Source organism: Lathamus discolor, chromosome Z (genome assembly GCF_037157495.1).
Source record: "Lathamus discolor isolate bLatDis1 chromosome Z, bLatDis1.hap1, whole genome shotgun sequence".
Lineage (NCBI taxonomy): Eukaryota > Metazoa > Chordata > Aves > Psittaciformes > Psittacidae > Lathamus > Lathamus discolor.
This window is the reverse complement of record NC_088909.1, coordinates 11,609,983-11,625,185: the sequence shown is the minus strand read 5'-3', so window position 1 is coordinate 11,625,185 and position 15,203 is coordinate 11,609,983. Positions and strand designations below refer to the sequence as shown.

Here is a 15,203-nt window from a genome sequence, read left to right as displayed (position 1 = left end):
GAGTAACTTGTTAATGAGCTTCTAACGTCTTAGAGTTGCATGAGTAACAGGGTCAAAATCAGATTACATGGTAAGATTGCAAAAGAACTGACAAGCCAGAACAGTGATATGGAAAAACTGGTTATGGCAACAGATAAAACAGCTATTAACAAAAGGTCACATTTGCAATAAGGAGAGCTTTATTCATGGCTGCACTTTCTACAAAGGGTTGAGAAATCCTGTATTACTTCTTCCAATATGCAAGTCCTCCCTTCTTGCATACTGTGTTGAAAATCAGCCAGCTGCTGGGAAGTGCCTTGCTGATGACAAAGGGCTGTGCAAAGCTGCCAGTTCCATCTTTGCAATTTTAACGAGTCGGTATTCATGATCCTGCCTGGTTCATGAACATTCCCAGGGTAAAATAAGCTTAATTGTTTACCTTCCTGTGATGAATGCAGTTCTACCCTGAAATGCAAGGTAGGGAACATACCTGCTCACATTCTTCAGGTGCATTATTATTGTTCCAGCCCACTGTTGTGAAGACTGGCAAGAGCCAAGCAAGTGTGATACAATGGATTTGCTTCAAGTTATTGTCATCTTAAGGAAGGATTTATTCTGTCTTATAAGTACAGCACTAGCAACCATTAACAGATTAATGATTACCATCTCTTTTGCTGTTTTTTTTTTTCCTCTTAAGCAGTGAATCACTGCAGCTGAATCAGGTTTTTCACAGTAGTGTAGATGGAATTATCTGTAATCAATGTAACAGAAGACTGACAATTTTCTTTTATTAACTGTGCTTTACTCCTCCATGTACAGTACTTTCTTCAGCAACTAAGTCACAGGGAACAGCAGCTGAAGGCCAGAGTCAGAAAGACTGGGTGTGCTTACTTTGCAGAGCAGCAGGTCCTCCCTTTGTGAGCCCACGACAATACTGAGCTAACAACACACAGTGATCAACATCATACTTGCTCTCCCCTCTGTCTCAGTGGGTGTTTTTCCTGCCAGCAATAACTTCTGCCTTCAGCCAATGACTTGAGAATTCTTTGCCAGGAAGGGCTGAAGAACAGATAATCACACCACAGAATAGTCTGTAAAAACCCTAGAGCCTCCATACTCAGGTTCTGGGGAAAAAAAAAAAAAAAAAAAAAATGCTGGAAAATTCCTATCTGAAACCCTTCAAGTTGAACAAAGAAACTGGATGCATTTCTGGCTTCCTGGGTGTGATTTAACCTCTTGGAATTAGCCTGTATCAGTTAAGTGAAAGAAAAGGAAGTTCCAAAAAATCAAAAGCAGCATTAATTTATAACACCTTACAAAACAAGAAAACAAGTATTCTGTTCTCATTTGTGAGATGTCAAGCCCATCTGATTGATGTTTTTTTGATGGATACTGTGCTCCCTACAAGATATTTCCAATTAAAGAAAGCGGAAAAAGGCTGTAAGAATGATATCTGACCATTCTAGTCTGGAAGAAGAGGGGAATAAGCATATATCATATGTCTGACACTTATAACATATTCTTTATAGATAATTTCTTATAGATTTCAATGTCTGCCAATTTTTCCCTCATTTCCCCTTCTCACATGAGCATTATTCAGTTTTGATATCAGCCAAATAGATACCAAGGTTTTTTGAGCCTGAATGACCGTGTTTTTTTTTCTGCTTGCTTCATTAAATAGTGATTTTTAGTCCCAGAAACATTCCACATTTCCCTCAATTCTCTCCTTTCCCTGTGATCTTGACAACAGATTACATAATAGTGAGTTAAAAGGTGATTATTAAATTCTGCATCCTACAAAATAAGTTCGTTTGACTTTATTTCAGGTTTTGAAAACAATCTCTACCCTCTACAACTTTTATAAATCTGTGTGTTTTCTCTTTTCATTCCTCATTTCTTTCATGATCTGTATCAAAAAATCCATTCTGTGTTCTTTCAATTTCTTTGCTGTCTTTTGCATTAGGTCTATTTCCAGGTATTCTTCGTCCAGATCATACTGAGGCCAATGGACCAAACCTTCTCCATTGGGATTTCTGGAAATAACATAAAGAAAAGTTAGCTTTTCATTTGCCCATCAGCTGTGCTCTGTCTTGTCAGGTTGAGAGTATTTCAGAAAACTAACACAAGCTCAGATTACGTGATACTAGTACCTAATAGACGGATGTTTTTTATCAAAATGCTCATTAATGGAATAACAAAAGTTTAATAATTGCCATTACTTTTGGATCTAAAACTCCACTGCGGATGGAGTAACAGAGGTTTGGTTTTGGTTTGGTTTTGGTTTCTGTGGTTTTCCCTCCTTTGGTCTGCAGGTTCATTTAGAAGATTTTCTCAAAATCATTATGTACAAAAATACTTTGCTTCAGTATTTATCTTAAATTCTCTCACAGTTGTAGGAACCACCATGTGAGTATTCCTTCAGGCATATATTTCAGGCAGCACAGACAAAACTTGAGCTGTAATTAGCATTACAATTCTCACCCATTTCTAGCAAAGTTAGTCCAGTATTTCATAACAGTTCTGCTAAGTTTTTCTTCTTCTTCTGTAGCATGCCCTGCAAAGTGAGAGACAAAGTAGCAATATTAAAACCTGAATAATCAAAAGAGTAGCAGCTATATAAATTGCAATAGACTGTAATCAGTTCTGCTAATTACTCTGAGCTATAGTTCTGCCTGAGCAGCACTCTAGAAGAGGACAGCAGATGAATGATTCCATGAAAAGTAGCTACTACTAAAGACAGAAAATGTTTATGTTGAGTCCAGTGTTTCTAAAAGAAACATTTCTATTCTAAAGCCTCCCAGTAAGTAAAATGAGTAATAATGATGTTTTAAAAGGAATACATTAGAAGAATGGATACATCACCAGCCAAGAATGGCTTTCCAAAGACAAAGGCAATCTCATCTGAATGATCTGCTTTTACAAACTCTGGTTTAACACCTTCCCCTGAACTTGGTCGATGTTGAAATTCATAAAAGTAGACTGGGTTGCCAGCATCTAGTAGAAAAGATACAGAAGAGCATTAGTGGAAGAGCTAAAAATACCTATCACGAAAGATAATAAATTTCCATTACAAGCAGTTTTGGTAAAATGAAAACACTATAATTGTTTTGGATAATAAAGTGTGATTTATACTGTCCAAAACACACCCCTGGAATTACACATTTCTTTTAATATATGCTGAATCAGACACATACCTCTATGGTATCTAGCCACTTCAATGGATGGCAGAACAAAAAGAAAATCTCCTAATGCATCAAGAAGGCCATCTCGTACTTCAGCACGGTTTTTTGCATTCCCTATGTATTCATTGTATACCCGATCAACAACTTCAGAAGCAACACCCTGAAACGAACAACAAAAATAACTTCCTATAATAATGACAAATATAATAAACATTAACAGCACTAACTGAGTGTGCCATCTGCATGTCCCTGGCTAAACCCCAAACATTACTACTTTCAGAGAAAATCCTCAACTGTGTCAGAGTGTGGCTCAAAGCTCAGAATCAGGAGTTACACAGCTACCAGTTATAGATGTTCTCAGGGAAAAGAGGTTTGCAAGATCTAAAGTTCAAACATCTTTAGATAAACATCAGTCAGTGATGCTGATAAATAGATACAGTAGCCTGTTCTGCCTTCTGTGGAAGTAACTCTCGTAAGAAATTCAGTTGGCTTTCATAAAATTAATTTATTGCTGTAGATAGACATAATTTGTTCTGAAAAACAAGCGTTTCCAAGTTCATGGTGGTTGTCTGTGACACTGAATGATCCATTCCAAATCCAGGCCACATTTACAAAATCCTTCTTAACCTATTAATATGTGTTTTTCTGTACTTAGTATTTCAGGAGAGCACAAAGGAACTGGAAAGCTGAGAGGTATGTACGTTACAGGGAAGCAAAACCACAAAAAACCTGAACATAGGTCTCTCAGAGCCATTTTAAACATCTCAGGTTATCCTTTCTGGTCTCCACCTACTGCTTCAGAAGGGTGTGTTCTATAGATTTTGCGTCCAATGCATGTTTGGATAACCTAAGGTATCTAAAATGTCGCAAGAAGCCTATGTTTAGGTACCCGACTCACCTCTGGATTTCCACAGAACTCCTTTAAAAAGAGGGGTACTTAGGATAGAAATTTAGAGTGTATTTTCAATCACTAATGGCAGGAATGACAGGAATACACCACAAATGCTTCCCAGTACTGCCCATGTTAGGAAGCTGTCAAACAGCTTTGTTTGAGAGAAGTTTGTCTCTAAAATGTACTCCTCCAGGAGTACAAACACAAAACCAGATCAGTGAAGAAGCAGCACTGGGCTATTCTGAAAATGGCCTCTTACCTTAAATGATGATGCTAAGGAGGTCTGTAAAAATTGACGTGCAACATTTTCATCCAGACCATCTGGGTAACCAGGAAGTTTCATCACCTGCATGATACAGAATAGTATTTATTAGAAAATCTTATATTAATAAAATAATCCTGTATTAACAGAACAATATATAAGTAACAACATGCTCAGTCTCTTACCGTAGGAATTATATATCCAAATTCACAATTATTTACTCCTATTATATATGGGACTGCACTGATCGCATTTTCAGATAGTAATTGCTCCGGACTCTTTGGAAAAAACACCCCGTCTATAGATGAACAGATAGACATAAGAGGCTGGAAAAAAAAAAGAAAAGAAAAGGGGGGGGGGGGGAACACAAAAGCTTCATTAATACATTAATTATGCTTCTAGGAAAAAAATTTTTTTACTGTAGTGCCAAAGAAAAACAAATTAAGTGCCAACTGAAAATCTAATAATTAATAGTATTCAAACTACCTCTAAATTTTCTGTGACAGATTTTCTGCAGAAGATTCAGTGAAGATTATCATCATACTTTTAATGTTTGCAAAACATAGATTATGATGCCCAGTTCACATCTCTTCTTGGTTAGTTCCACGTGTGGGACAGTGGGGTTAAAAAACAATTTTTGTGTTGAAACTGCAAAGGAACATGAACTCCAGAGTTGTGATAAGAAATTTTAAGTATGACATAATATAGTAATTAATTTTCAGGTTCTCCAGGAGAAACTGTGATATTTTCTACACTCTTTTCCTTCTCCTGGTACAGCATGACAGCAAAATACAGGTAGCTTAAAGTCCATGCAGAATGAAAGGGAAGTAACCTGTTCACATTTTTCAGGTGAGGTATAGCATAGCATAGCTTTCAAATCCTGAGAAGGTCAAGCAGATCAGATATTACTGTCACTTCACAGTCTAATATTACAACAGCCAAACAGCATTCTCTTACAATAAAATTTGAAATGCCATTTGAAACCAAAAAATGTAATTTCACATACCAGTTTTAGCGTTGCCTGTACTATCTCTTCTTCTGTTTTTCCTCTTAAGCATTCAACTATGGCAGCTGAACTCGTTTTTTCACAGCCAGAGGCAGCAGCAATACCCTGCAATCGATAAAAATAAACACTTTTTTCATATACTCCCATAGGGACTCTATATGAAACTGCGGCTGAGAGTCCAGCAGGGGGAAGTCTAAGCTTGTGCATAAGGACCACCGAGGCCACACATGCTCCCCCTGCCGAGGTAGAGAACAGGAAGCCCTCATAACCGTTCACACTGTGGGCTGAGCAGAAGAACAAAACATGCCCCTCCAGAATATTTTGATACAGAAATAGACCGAGAAAGGCATTCCGGTAAATAACATGGGCTGAGAAGGCAGGATGACATAAAGGAGTTAGAGTGATGCATAGTCAGAATACAACCGATAGATGGTAACAAAGAGCACATTATACAATTATTGATGATGTCTTTTTGGTGAAATAACAGTCGTCATTAGAGAAACAGAGCTCTTTATAATGTTGCCTCTTTTATATCCCAGATTATCAAATCTCGGTTCCTGGGGTATTTTTTTGATTTTATTTTTTTTTTCTGTAGTTAAATAATGATTATTAAAAAAAAAAAAACAAAACAAGGAAGGAAAAAATAATAAAAGGTTGAAGCCAGCTCTTTTTTTCAAACATAAACAAATAGAATAAAGTCTTGTTTATTTGCACACAACAGGCACCAAACAGCAGGGGAAAAGAAGAATACTCAGAATCTGGTGCTGTTTTCCAGCCAAAAATTGTATCTCAACTTTTCTTGAAGTCAGTATATGTTATAGTATTCCTTTAAATGTCACACTTCTGCCCTGCCTTCCCTCTTTGCTTCGTTAGTCTTTTGCTTTCACTCAGACATATATGGATATTTGGGTATTTGACAAGCAAGGCATCATTAAACATGAATTATTTGCACAGAAATACTATCTTTAATGACTGTGGTTATAGTTTCACAAGACAAAAATCTGTTTCTACAGTTTGGAATACACTATTTAAGGTATGCAAATCTATCTGGGAAAATAATTAAAATCATCACGAAATACCCACTTGTGCTTTCTCCTCAGGATTGTCAGTGAAAAAAGCCCTGATTGCAGTACCACTCTCCGAAATGGCCTTATGGAACAAGCCCTTTGCTAGGGGAGATAAGACCTGTGAAAGAAAACAAGAACAAGCATTTCAAGCATGACAAGCATTGTGTTCTGACCACTGACTTAAAATTTCAGTATCAGAATTGCTCTTTAAAACTTTGAAAACAAATGTTGTAAGACTTATTCTGTAGGCTCTGATCATAATTCAGCTATGCAAAGGGCTTTGGCAGCACTGTCAAGGATAAGAAGTTTGTGCCTGCCTTTTGCTCTCCCATAGCAACTTGCTTCCAAGACTTCATGGAACTACACTGCAAGCCAGATATAGATCAAATAGAACCGTGTCCAAGATAGTCTGGTTGTGCTGCAGAAGAGGAATAAAGAGCTATTGGCCAGAGGTCAGGAGCTTAACAGCAGGGATTTTTATCACATGTATCTCTGAACCCTGGTTTCACTATGTGATCTGTACCAAATTGTGAGAGACTGGATAAGAAGAAACTCTTGGGCAATGTGCTCAGTGTTGATATAAAAATTTTACATTATCACTGGGTAGCAAAGTGCACATCTAGTTCAGCTATCATGACTGTTCACCTTGTTTCCACATGTGGCTCTCAAAGCAACCAGGAAATTGCCAATACATCCCCTTAAAGAACTTCTCAGGATAAATCTTTTGGGTTTTGTCAATGAAATCCTTCCCCCTCTGCCCCTGAATTTTATTTAGTAGATGAGAAGTCACATTTTGGATCTGAACTACAAGATTTGGGTATGAAAACAGCATTTTCATCAATCAGAATCTGTATTATATTGTTGTATTATAGACCAAGGTGATGTGTCATTTCCTGTAAAACCATTCCTTTTCTCTCACTGACTTTACATGCAGGTACTACAAATGAAAGTGGATGGTGGTTTTTCCCCCCAAGTAATTAAAATTCAGTATTACTATGAACTTACAAGAGCGGAAACGCTGATTCCTCCTGCAGATTCTCCAGCAATAGTGACAGATCCTGGATCTCCTCCAAAATGCATGATATTTTCCTGAATCCACTGAAGAGCTGCTACTTGATCTAAATACCCCCAGTTACCTCGGGCATGTTTATCACCAGTGCTGCAGAGGAAGAACAGATTTGTTTTAAATGCTCAATGCAAGAAAAAAGGCAGAGAAATTACAATCCGTGGTATAAGAAATCAGCTGCCATTCTCTACATAGTTTTTCTACACAACTGAAAAATAAATGCTCACAAAACATTGACATCCGAGTAGCAGTCGAACAAGAACAGACCTGGAAGCTGATTTGGGACTTGTAAATTATTCCCAACTGTTGCATATGTAATTAAGAAATGTGTAGTTCCTTTGCATAAGCAAGTATTCTGTATGTCTCTACACAGAGGCTCTGCACACATAATTTTGGAAATCACTTGGCAAAAACCAACATAAAATATCTCACCTAAAAAATCCAAGAATACCTAATCTGTACTGAATTGTTACAACTACCACATTGTCAAATGCCGCTAATGCTGAACCATCATATGATGAAGCTGCTCCAAGAGATAATCCACCTCCATGGATCCATACAAAGACCTGGAAAGACAAAACCAGAAAGGGACCAGCACATATAAGAGCTCTCAGTGATAAAAAATAAATATAAGCCAATATACAGTATTTTGTGCTATTTCACTCCTGAATCTTTTAGATTTCATTTCACAAAGGGTAGAAGTCTTTCAATATGAGGCCTGCAATCTTACAAAATGGCACTGATTTTATTAAATACTTACACTATATCAGTGCCCCATGACTTTTCACAGATTATTCACAAGAAATCAATCATTACCTAAATAAAACATCCATAACGTATTTATAAAAGAGGATTTTGTGTCTCTTAAATCTCAGCAAATACCTACTGCGGCAAAGCATGTAAGTTAATCACTATTACCACACTGCATGTCTAAGTCTGCATACAGCACAGGTCATAGGTTTGCTGTAAGATAATTTTGTTAGATAATGATTTTGCTTACAGGCAGCTTTTCCTGTTTTCCTGTAGAAATGGGTGTATACACATTTAGGTATAAGCAATCTTCAGACATTTGCAGAATAACTTTTTCTTTTCTATTAGTAATATAGTCTGAAAAAAACTGTCCTTCTTTATTCTGTAGACACCTGAATAAAAGAAAAAAAACCAAGAAGAAACAGATAACTAAAACCTCAAAGCTATAAAGTGTAGCTTTTCTGTTCTTTTACAACAAAATGCAAACCAGAAACCAGTCTCTGGTACATTTCTAGATTGTTTGCAACAGAAAATATAATTATTTGGGTTTTTTCACTTTAAATGTGTTTTCTTCCTTTGACCTGGCATTAAAGAGAGCCAGAACAGAGACATAGTCTACAGCAGTACACAGTGACATGCAGATATAATTTTGCATGTTTCAAAATATCACAGAAATATACCTGCAAATACACATGGCCTTAAATCACTTCAATGGAAATGCAAATAAATTATTTTACATCTTCAATAGCTTTTTATAATAATGGTAGGTATTAAGCTTGAGGCATTAAACAGGAGCAGTAGTACAAATGGAGTAAGACATTTACAGCATAGACTAGAACTGGTCAGCCTTTCTTGTGTGTCCTGTTGAGCATGTGACTCAGCATTTTTTTAATTCTAATACTGCATTCCAGCATTTCCTCAGTGTCTTCCTGTTTCTGCTCCAAAGCTACACAGTTTATAAACATTGCTAAGTTATGGCCAAATGCTCCCAAAACAGAACATTAATGGCAAAGTGCCAGTCCTTATTAGTTCATCATTTATGTCCATTAGCATTTTTTAATAAAACCAGAAGCTTATAAAAATGCCTTTAGAAATGCATTCATTGTAACAATTGCAGGTGGCACCAAGGAATTAATCTTTGTGGATTTTCACTGCCCTGTACATCAGTGTCCTGGAATTCCATATTAATAGAGATCAGTGTTTTTGTCAGTGTCTTACATTGGTGGGTAGGAAGTGGCATCTCTGACACCCTTCCATGGCTCAGGTGGCTGGGGTTCAGAAAACCTCAGTAGCCCAACAGGGGGCTTAGCAAAAGGAATTCCCAAAAAAGCATTCACACTCTTCTCAGCTGTGTCTACTTTGAATTGGTACCCTCGGACTGTCCCATACTTGGTCACCGCTTCTGGTTGCTCTGCTTTCTGCTCTGGAGAATATGAACACAAAATCACATAATCAGTCCGTTCATGAGTAACTACCAGATTTCTAAGAGCTTTAGCTACATAAATACACACGTTTTGTTTGCTTTAACAACTGATTTCCACACATAAGGCTTCAACAAACTCTAGTCAATATAACTGACATTATTTCAGCCTTTATTTTGATTGGTTTGTATGTATGATCTATCTTGGGTATATTATATGTATTGTCTTACTACACAGACACATTAATAATTGCATATAGACCTTAATCCTTTTTGATCTTAGTTGTTAGTTAAAAGTCCAAGAGGTTGCTGTCATTAAGAAAAGGCATTTCCTTTTTAAGAAAAGATCTGTGAGCACACAAAATACATTCCAGATGCTTGATATAGGGTACACAGCTGAATGAAAAAGCTTCTAACATACTGAAAATAATCTGGCATATACAAATACTGTTAAGATTCAAGCAAGATTCATTTTAAGATGGAAGTTCTCAATACCAAATTACAAATCTGGGTCAGTCATCTGCTGTGTCTCTTCAGCCAAGATTTCGGAACAAGAATTCAATTTTGCTATTTGCAAAAAAAGGCAAATAAGACAAATGACTGAAAACAGATCACAGAAATTATTTAAGAACTCTTGCTATTCAGACTTAATTTCACTGCAGTGAGGTTGAGTGCCCAGCTCCTCTGCAAAAGCTGAGGTTTCCCTAGGCGAGCAAGCTTAAAGGTAGGGTTCCCTTAGGGGAGCAAGCTGCGCCTCTGCTCTATTTCCTTACAGAAGGCAACGGGGAAAAACCCTTCTGCAGCTTACCAGCAGCTACAAGCGCTGTGACCTGGATGGTGAGAATCAAGCACAGCAGCAACGCATCCCTTCCAGTTGCCATCTTGCAAGCTAGTCACGTTTGTCTCCTCACTGCATTGCCTTATATATTCTAGTACGTGTAACTGTTACGCAAGGCAAACACTGATTAGGAAAAGCAATACCTAAGCTGCGAGCCAACCTAGTTGCGGGCAGCCAAAGCAACTGCCCTGCTCATGAGGCACACCTCCAGGGGGAATGCACCATGACCCCGCTGCATGTAGCAACAGGGAGACTTCCTGCCTGTCAGAGTGGCCCCACAGGTTTCATACTGGCTCTCTAGTGCTACTTTTCTTATTCACAAAACCTCAGGCATCAACTATGTGCTTTAAAATGCTTTGAAAACAGTCTTATACTACACCAGGAGACTTGTCCTGCTGCTGTAACACTGCAATTTTTCACAATAAAGCTGGGATTTCCCCATACCACACAGTGAAGAGATCAGGAAGAGAACTATATTTTCACTACATCTGTTTACTTCATTTTGGCATCAGCATCTCAATGTAAGGAACACACAATATAGCCACAAATAACAAAATCCAAATCAATACTCCTGAAAAATGTGCTTTTGCTGAAGTAAAAGTTGGGGGATTTTATTCTCACAGAAGGATATTGTTTGACAAAAACAATACTAGAAGAATCTTAGCTTTCCTTGCAGGGTGATACTCCATCTGTCACTCAGTCCTGTGTGTTCAGGGATGGTTGTTTGGTAACTAACATGAATTTTGCAACACTAAGCTGGTGAATTTTTTCAGTTTCTGTAGTGTGGGAACAATACTGAAGGATTTGGGTGGAACTATACATTTAATACCTCTGAAAAATCAGAAGTATGCATGGGCTTCTGTGTGAACTCACATCTGTCACTGGAGTGCAATACAAAAAAGAGGGAAGCTGAATAGAAATGAAAGAGATTATCCACCCATGTTAACGAAAGGATTGTGCTAGATTTATGTAAGCTTTGTCTCCTGTTCCCCTTTTTGTTTTTCTGCAAGGCTCAGTAACTCCTGCCCCAGAAAGGCCATTTTGCAATTTCGTATCATGAGAATTCTCAGTTGCCAGAGACAGCATTTCTATAGATTTCACCTACTGCTTGCACATTTGCTTTCAGCTAAGTGAGCTGTAAAGACTCACAGTCATTAAAGCATTTCAGCACCTATATCATGCACTTAGTAGTCCCGTTCACTATGGCTTTGGCTGTGTACTTCACTCCAGATCTTCCTAAGTGTATCCGCACAGTTGTGATTCATAGCCCTTGTAGGTAAACCCCAGTCAACTTTAAACTGGACTGCTTAAACAGCAAACTTTGACAGGTAGATGTACACATTCAGCGCGTGCTGCATATCTGAAGCAGTTGCTTTGTTAATCAGGAGACTCCCGTCCTCTGTACTGAGCTCTGCACTGCTACGGCCATGCTGTTAACAATGCCAATGCTATGCTTTGCTACAAAGCAGTGCTGTGAACTCTGCTTGCTGCTTTCTCCAGTTGGTGTTGCAGACTTTATCTCCAAAACCAGTTCCTTTTCTCTCCCTGATCTTTACTGATTTTACTGAACTGTCATTTCTCATCTGCTTTCCCATTATATTCCCCCCTCATTGGCTATTTCCAAGCCTTAATCTTCAGTCTTCATTCTACTCGCTACTGCTCTCCCAAGTACCCATTCTACAAAATGTCTTAACCCATATCCAATCCACAGTTCCAGGGAAGAAGCCATTCTAAACATGTTACGAGTGCAAAACAGTTTCTGCAAACTCTGCTAATTTTACTTAAAAAAGGATAATAAGGAAATTGGGTTTTAGGACCCTATAGCCTTACCTGTAGATACTTTGTATGGATCTGCAAACATGACCTATATGCGCTGCAAATGTGGAAACTTTTACTCTTGTGACATGGGCTAAACTGGAGACAGTGCTACATACCTGAAAAGTGGAATTCTTGGATCCTGTTTGGCATTACATTTTGATAACATTTTGCAGTTTACCCTCAAACAGTGAAAAATGCATAAATCAGGGATAAATAAAAAAACACCTCCTGCCGTATGATGGCATTTGCCTCTATATTTAAATGCACTGCTATCTTTATTTCAATAGCTGAAAAATAGAGACAAATAACACATTTAGAGGCTCATAATTGCATAAGAGCTCACAATTATGTTTTGCCTCAAGCATGTATGATAGAAATGCTTAGAACGCTGCACTTGAAACAGGTCAGTTTGGTTTTTTACTCAGCTCCTGGTGAGAATTCAATAAAGCTATAGTGTATAAAACTTTGAGCTAGAGTCTATGAAGCTAGTGCTTGGCTGGCTTTAACTGCCTCTCTCTTTTAGCATCTGTTAATCTCACATCAGGATGTCTCTGGGATGATACAGAGTATCAGAACACTCCCCTCTAAATAGACAGGAGTAAAATATTTTGACATTTTCCACTGTGATTTATTTTTAGCACTCTGCCTCTGCATAAGAAGTCAGCTCCAGTGCACTTCCCTGCGTACACTTAGAAGATAAGCTTATATTCTGTGCATATACATACAATGCTGCTTGTTTATCTCCTTTGAAAGGGAGTGGTACAGGACTCAGGAGAATTGTGTGTGCAGTGGAAATCTATCAAGCCTATTTTGAGACTGTATTGCCCTCATGAAAGAGCTTAGCTAAAACAAAGGAGGAGGGGCAGATGCTTAGCAGGAATTGCCACTTACTGAAACAGCAGTTGTGCTTACAGTCTAATCCTACCTTCCGAGTTCTGACTGGCAACAGAATTTGGGCAAAAAGACACAGGAAATCCCACCTTATTTCTTCCAATAAAGTAACTCGAAAAGAAGGGATGGCCACTGAGCTGCTGTAAGACATTGTTATATATGTACAGTCTTAAATTATTCCAGAGACATAGAAGGGAGATTAAAAAAGTGGTGAACAGATGCCTAGTGTCGTGTAGGATCTGCGGAGCTGCATAAAGCTGCTGTGATATAGCGGTATGGTCAGGAATACATCTGGGACAGCTGGAGTGTCCTGGGATCCAGATATAAGAACGAAACGACATAGCAGAGAAAGAAGCTGACATGAAGTCAGTGTTTAAGGCTTGCTCTTGACACTCCAAGTGCCAATGAGCTAGAAAGGACACTGCAATAATTCTGGTACAAATTAGTCTCTCTCCACTGCTAGTAATGACGGCCTGTGACCTAGTGCAAACAGAGATCTGGAACAGTCTGGAGCACAATAAAGAGCACCATGGTAAAGACAGGAAGTGTGTAATTAATGTTAGCAACATTGACGGTTTTAGGGGAGTTACTGCTGGATTTAAAAGGAAAAAAACTGTGCATAGTAGAGACCGTTTCTCACTTTTCTAACATTTGAGAGAAGTCTTAATGCCAGCACTACTGTTACAGACTGTGTATCACAACAGTCAGAAATACAGTAACTCTGTTGTAAAACCAACCTACAAAGCAGTACATTCTTTAGTTTCTTTTTTTTTCCCCTCCCCACATATGGTATTTCTGTATCTAAATCAAATCAAAAGTTCTGTACCATCACTGATACACTTGACATCAAGAGACAGTTTTACTTGCAAATTGAGTCTTTATTGATTTCATGTCATTAAAACAAGATTGCTGTTACATTCTGTCTTCAGTCATGAGGAAATGATAAAAAAAACTGAACAGTGGGGAAATCTGGTACCTGTGTTTAATAAGTGAGGCTTCTGTTGTAGACAAATCCAGGAAAAAAGTAAAGGATCACAAAGGCAAAATAGCTCAGTTGGAATTATTACAGTCAATAACAGCAAATATGACAACTGTCAAGAAAAGGTAAAAAGAAACACAATTTTATCCACAAAATCACTTTCAGTAATTTCTTTTACTATCCTCATAGTTTGCATATTATATGCATGTTAAGACTATAAATTGTAACTTCGAAATAACCTTCTTGTTTTCCATTCTATTGTTGTCTTTTCAAATATCACCTTTCTCCAGAAAAAAACTACCTGCTTTTCCTTCAACCTTCTGGTTTTCTTTTGGTTTAGAGTCATCTGTAAGTATTCTTCATTTAGGTTCTAAGACGGCCAATCAAGCAAACCCTCTTCATTAGGATTTCTGTAAACACCAAGAAAGAGTGATGCCCTTTTCAGTCACAACAGAGTTCACAAAAGTTAAGACCAAAATCAACAAAACAGCTAACGCACTATGGAGCCAGCACAGACTAGTAATGCATGTCATGAATCTCATGATTCTTACCCATTTTGAGCAAGTTAACCCAGTACTTCATTAGAGTCTAGTAAGGTGCTTTTTTTCCTCTGTAACCACCTGAGAGACAAAATACACAATAATTATTATGTGTGGCAAAAGTCAAAATACTGCTACTACAAAAGCAACATTCAACTCTTTGAATATGTTGTAACAACTTAAGATTACAACAGAAGCACCGTACTTGCAATATGTTAGTAATACAGCAATTATCAACAGAATTCTATTTACGAATGAGGTTTGCATAATTATCCTTATTCTACAAATGGGGGAATTGGGGTACAAGGAAATAAGGTGATTTGCCTGTAGTTGTTCAGGAAACCAGAAGCAGAACCAAAAAAAGAACCCAGGCTTCTTGAGTCCCATTAAAAGGCATGGGAATGGTCTACTTTCATAGTAAGTCCTCCCTATTATTCAGAGCATGACTAGGCAAAGATTTCTTCATTCTGATAGAAGACAAGGTCATTCCATGTCTTATCACTTCAAGAAAATG

At 37.8% G+C, this 15,203-nt stretch overlaps 1 protein-coding gene across 1 annotated transcript; it reads right to left on the bottom strand.

The window, feature by feature from the left end:
- Nucleotides 1-742: 742 nt before the first annotated feature.
- On the bottom strand, nt 743-10,527 carry LOC136004784 (fatty acyl-CoA hydrolase precursor, medium chain-like). Its single transcript, XM_065661630.1, has 13 exons — nt 10,433-10,527; nt 9,423-9,627; nt 8,455-8,596; nt 7,887-8,020; nt 7,394-7,547; nt 6,405-6,506; nt 5,322-5,426; nt 4,501-4,641; nt 4,313-4,399; nt 3,174-3,321; nt 2,842-2,973; nt 2,461-2,533; nt 743-2,012 (listed from the first exon to the last, which is right to left on the bottom strand). The coding sequence occupies exons 1-13, from the start codon at nt 10,503-10,505 to the stop codon at nt 1,838-1,840; spliced, it is 1,671 nt and encodes a 556-aa protein (XP_065517702.1). The 5' UTR covers nt 10,506-10,527; the 3' UTR covers nt 743-1,837.
- Nucleotides 10,528-15,203: the final 4,676 nt, after the last annotated feature.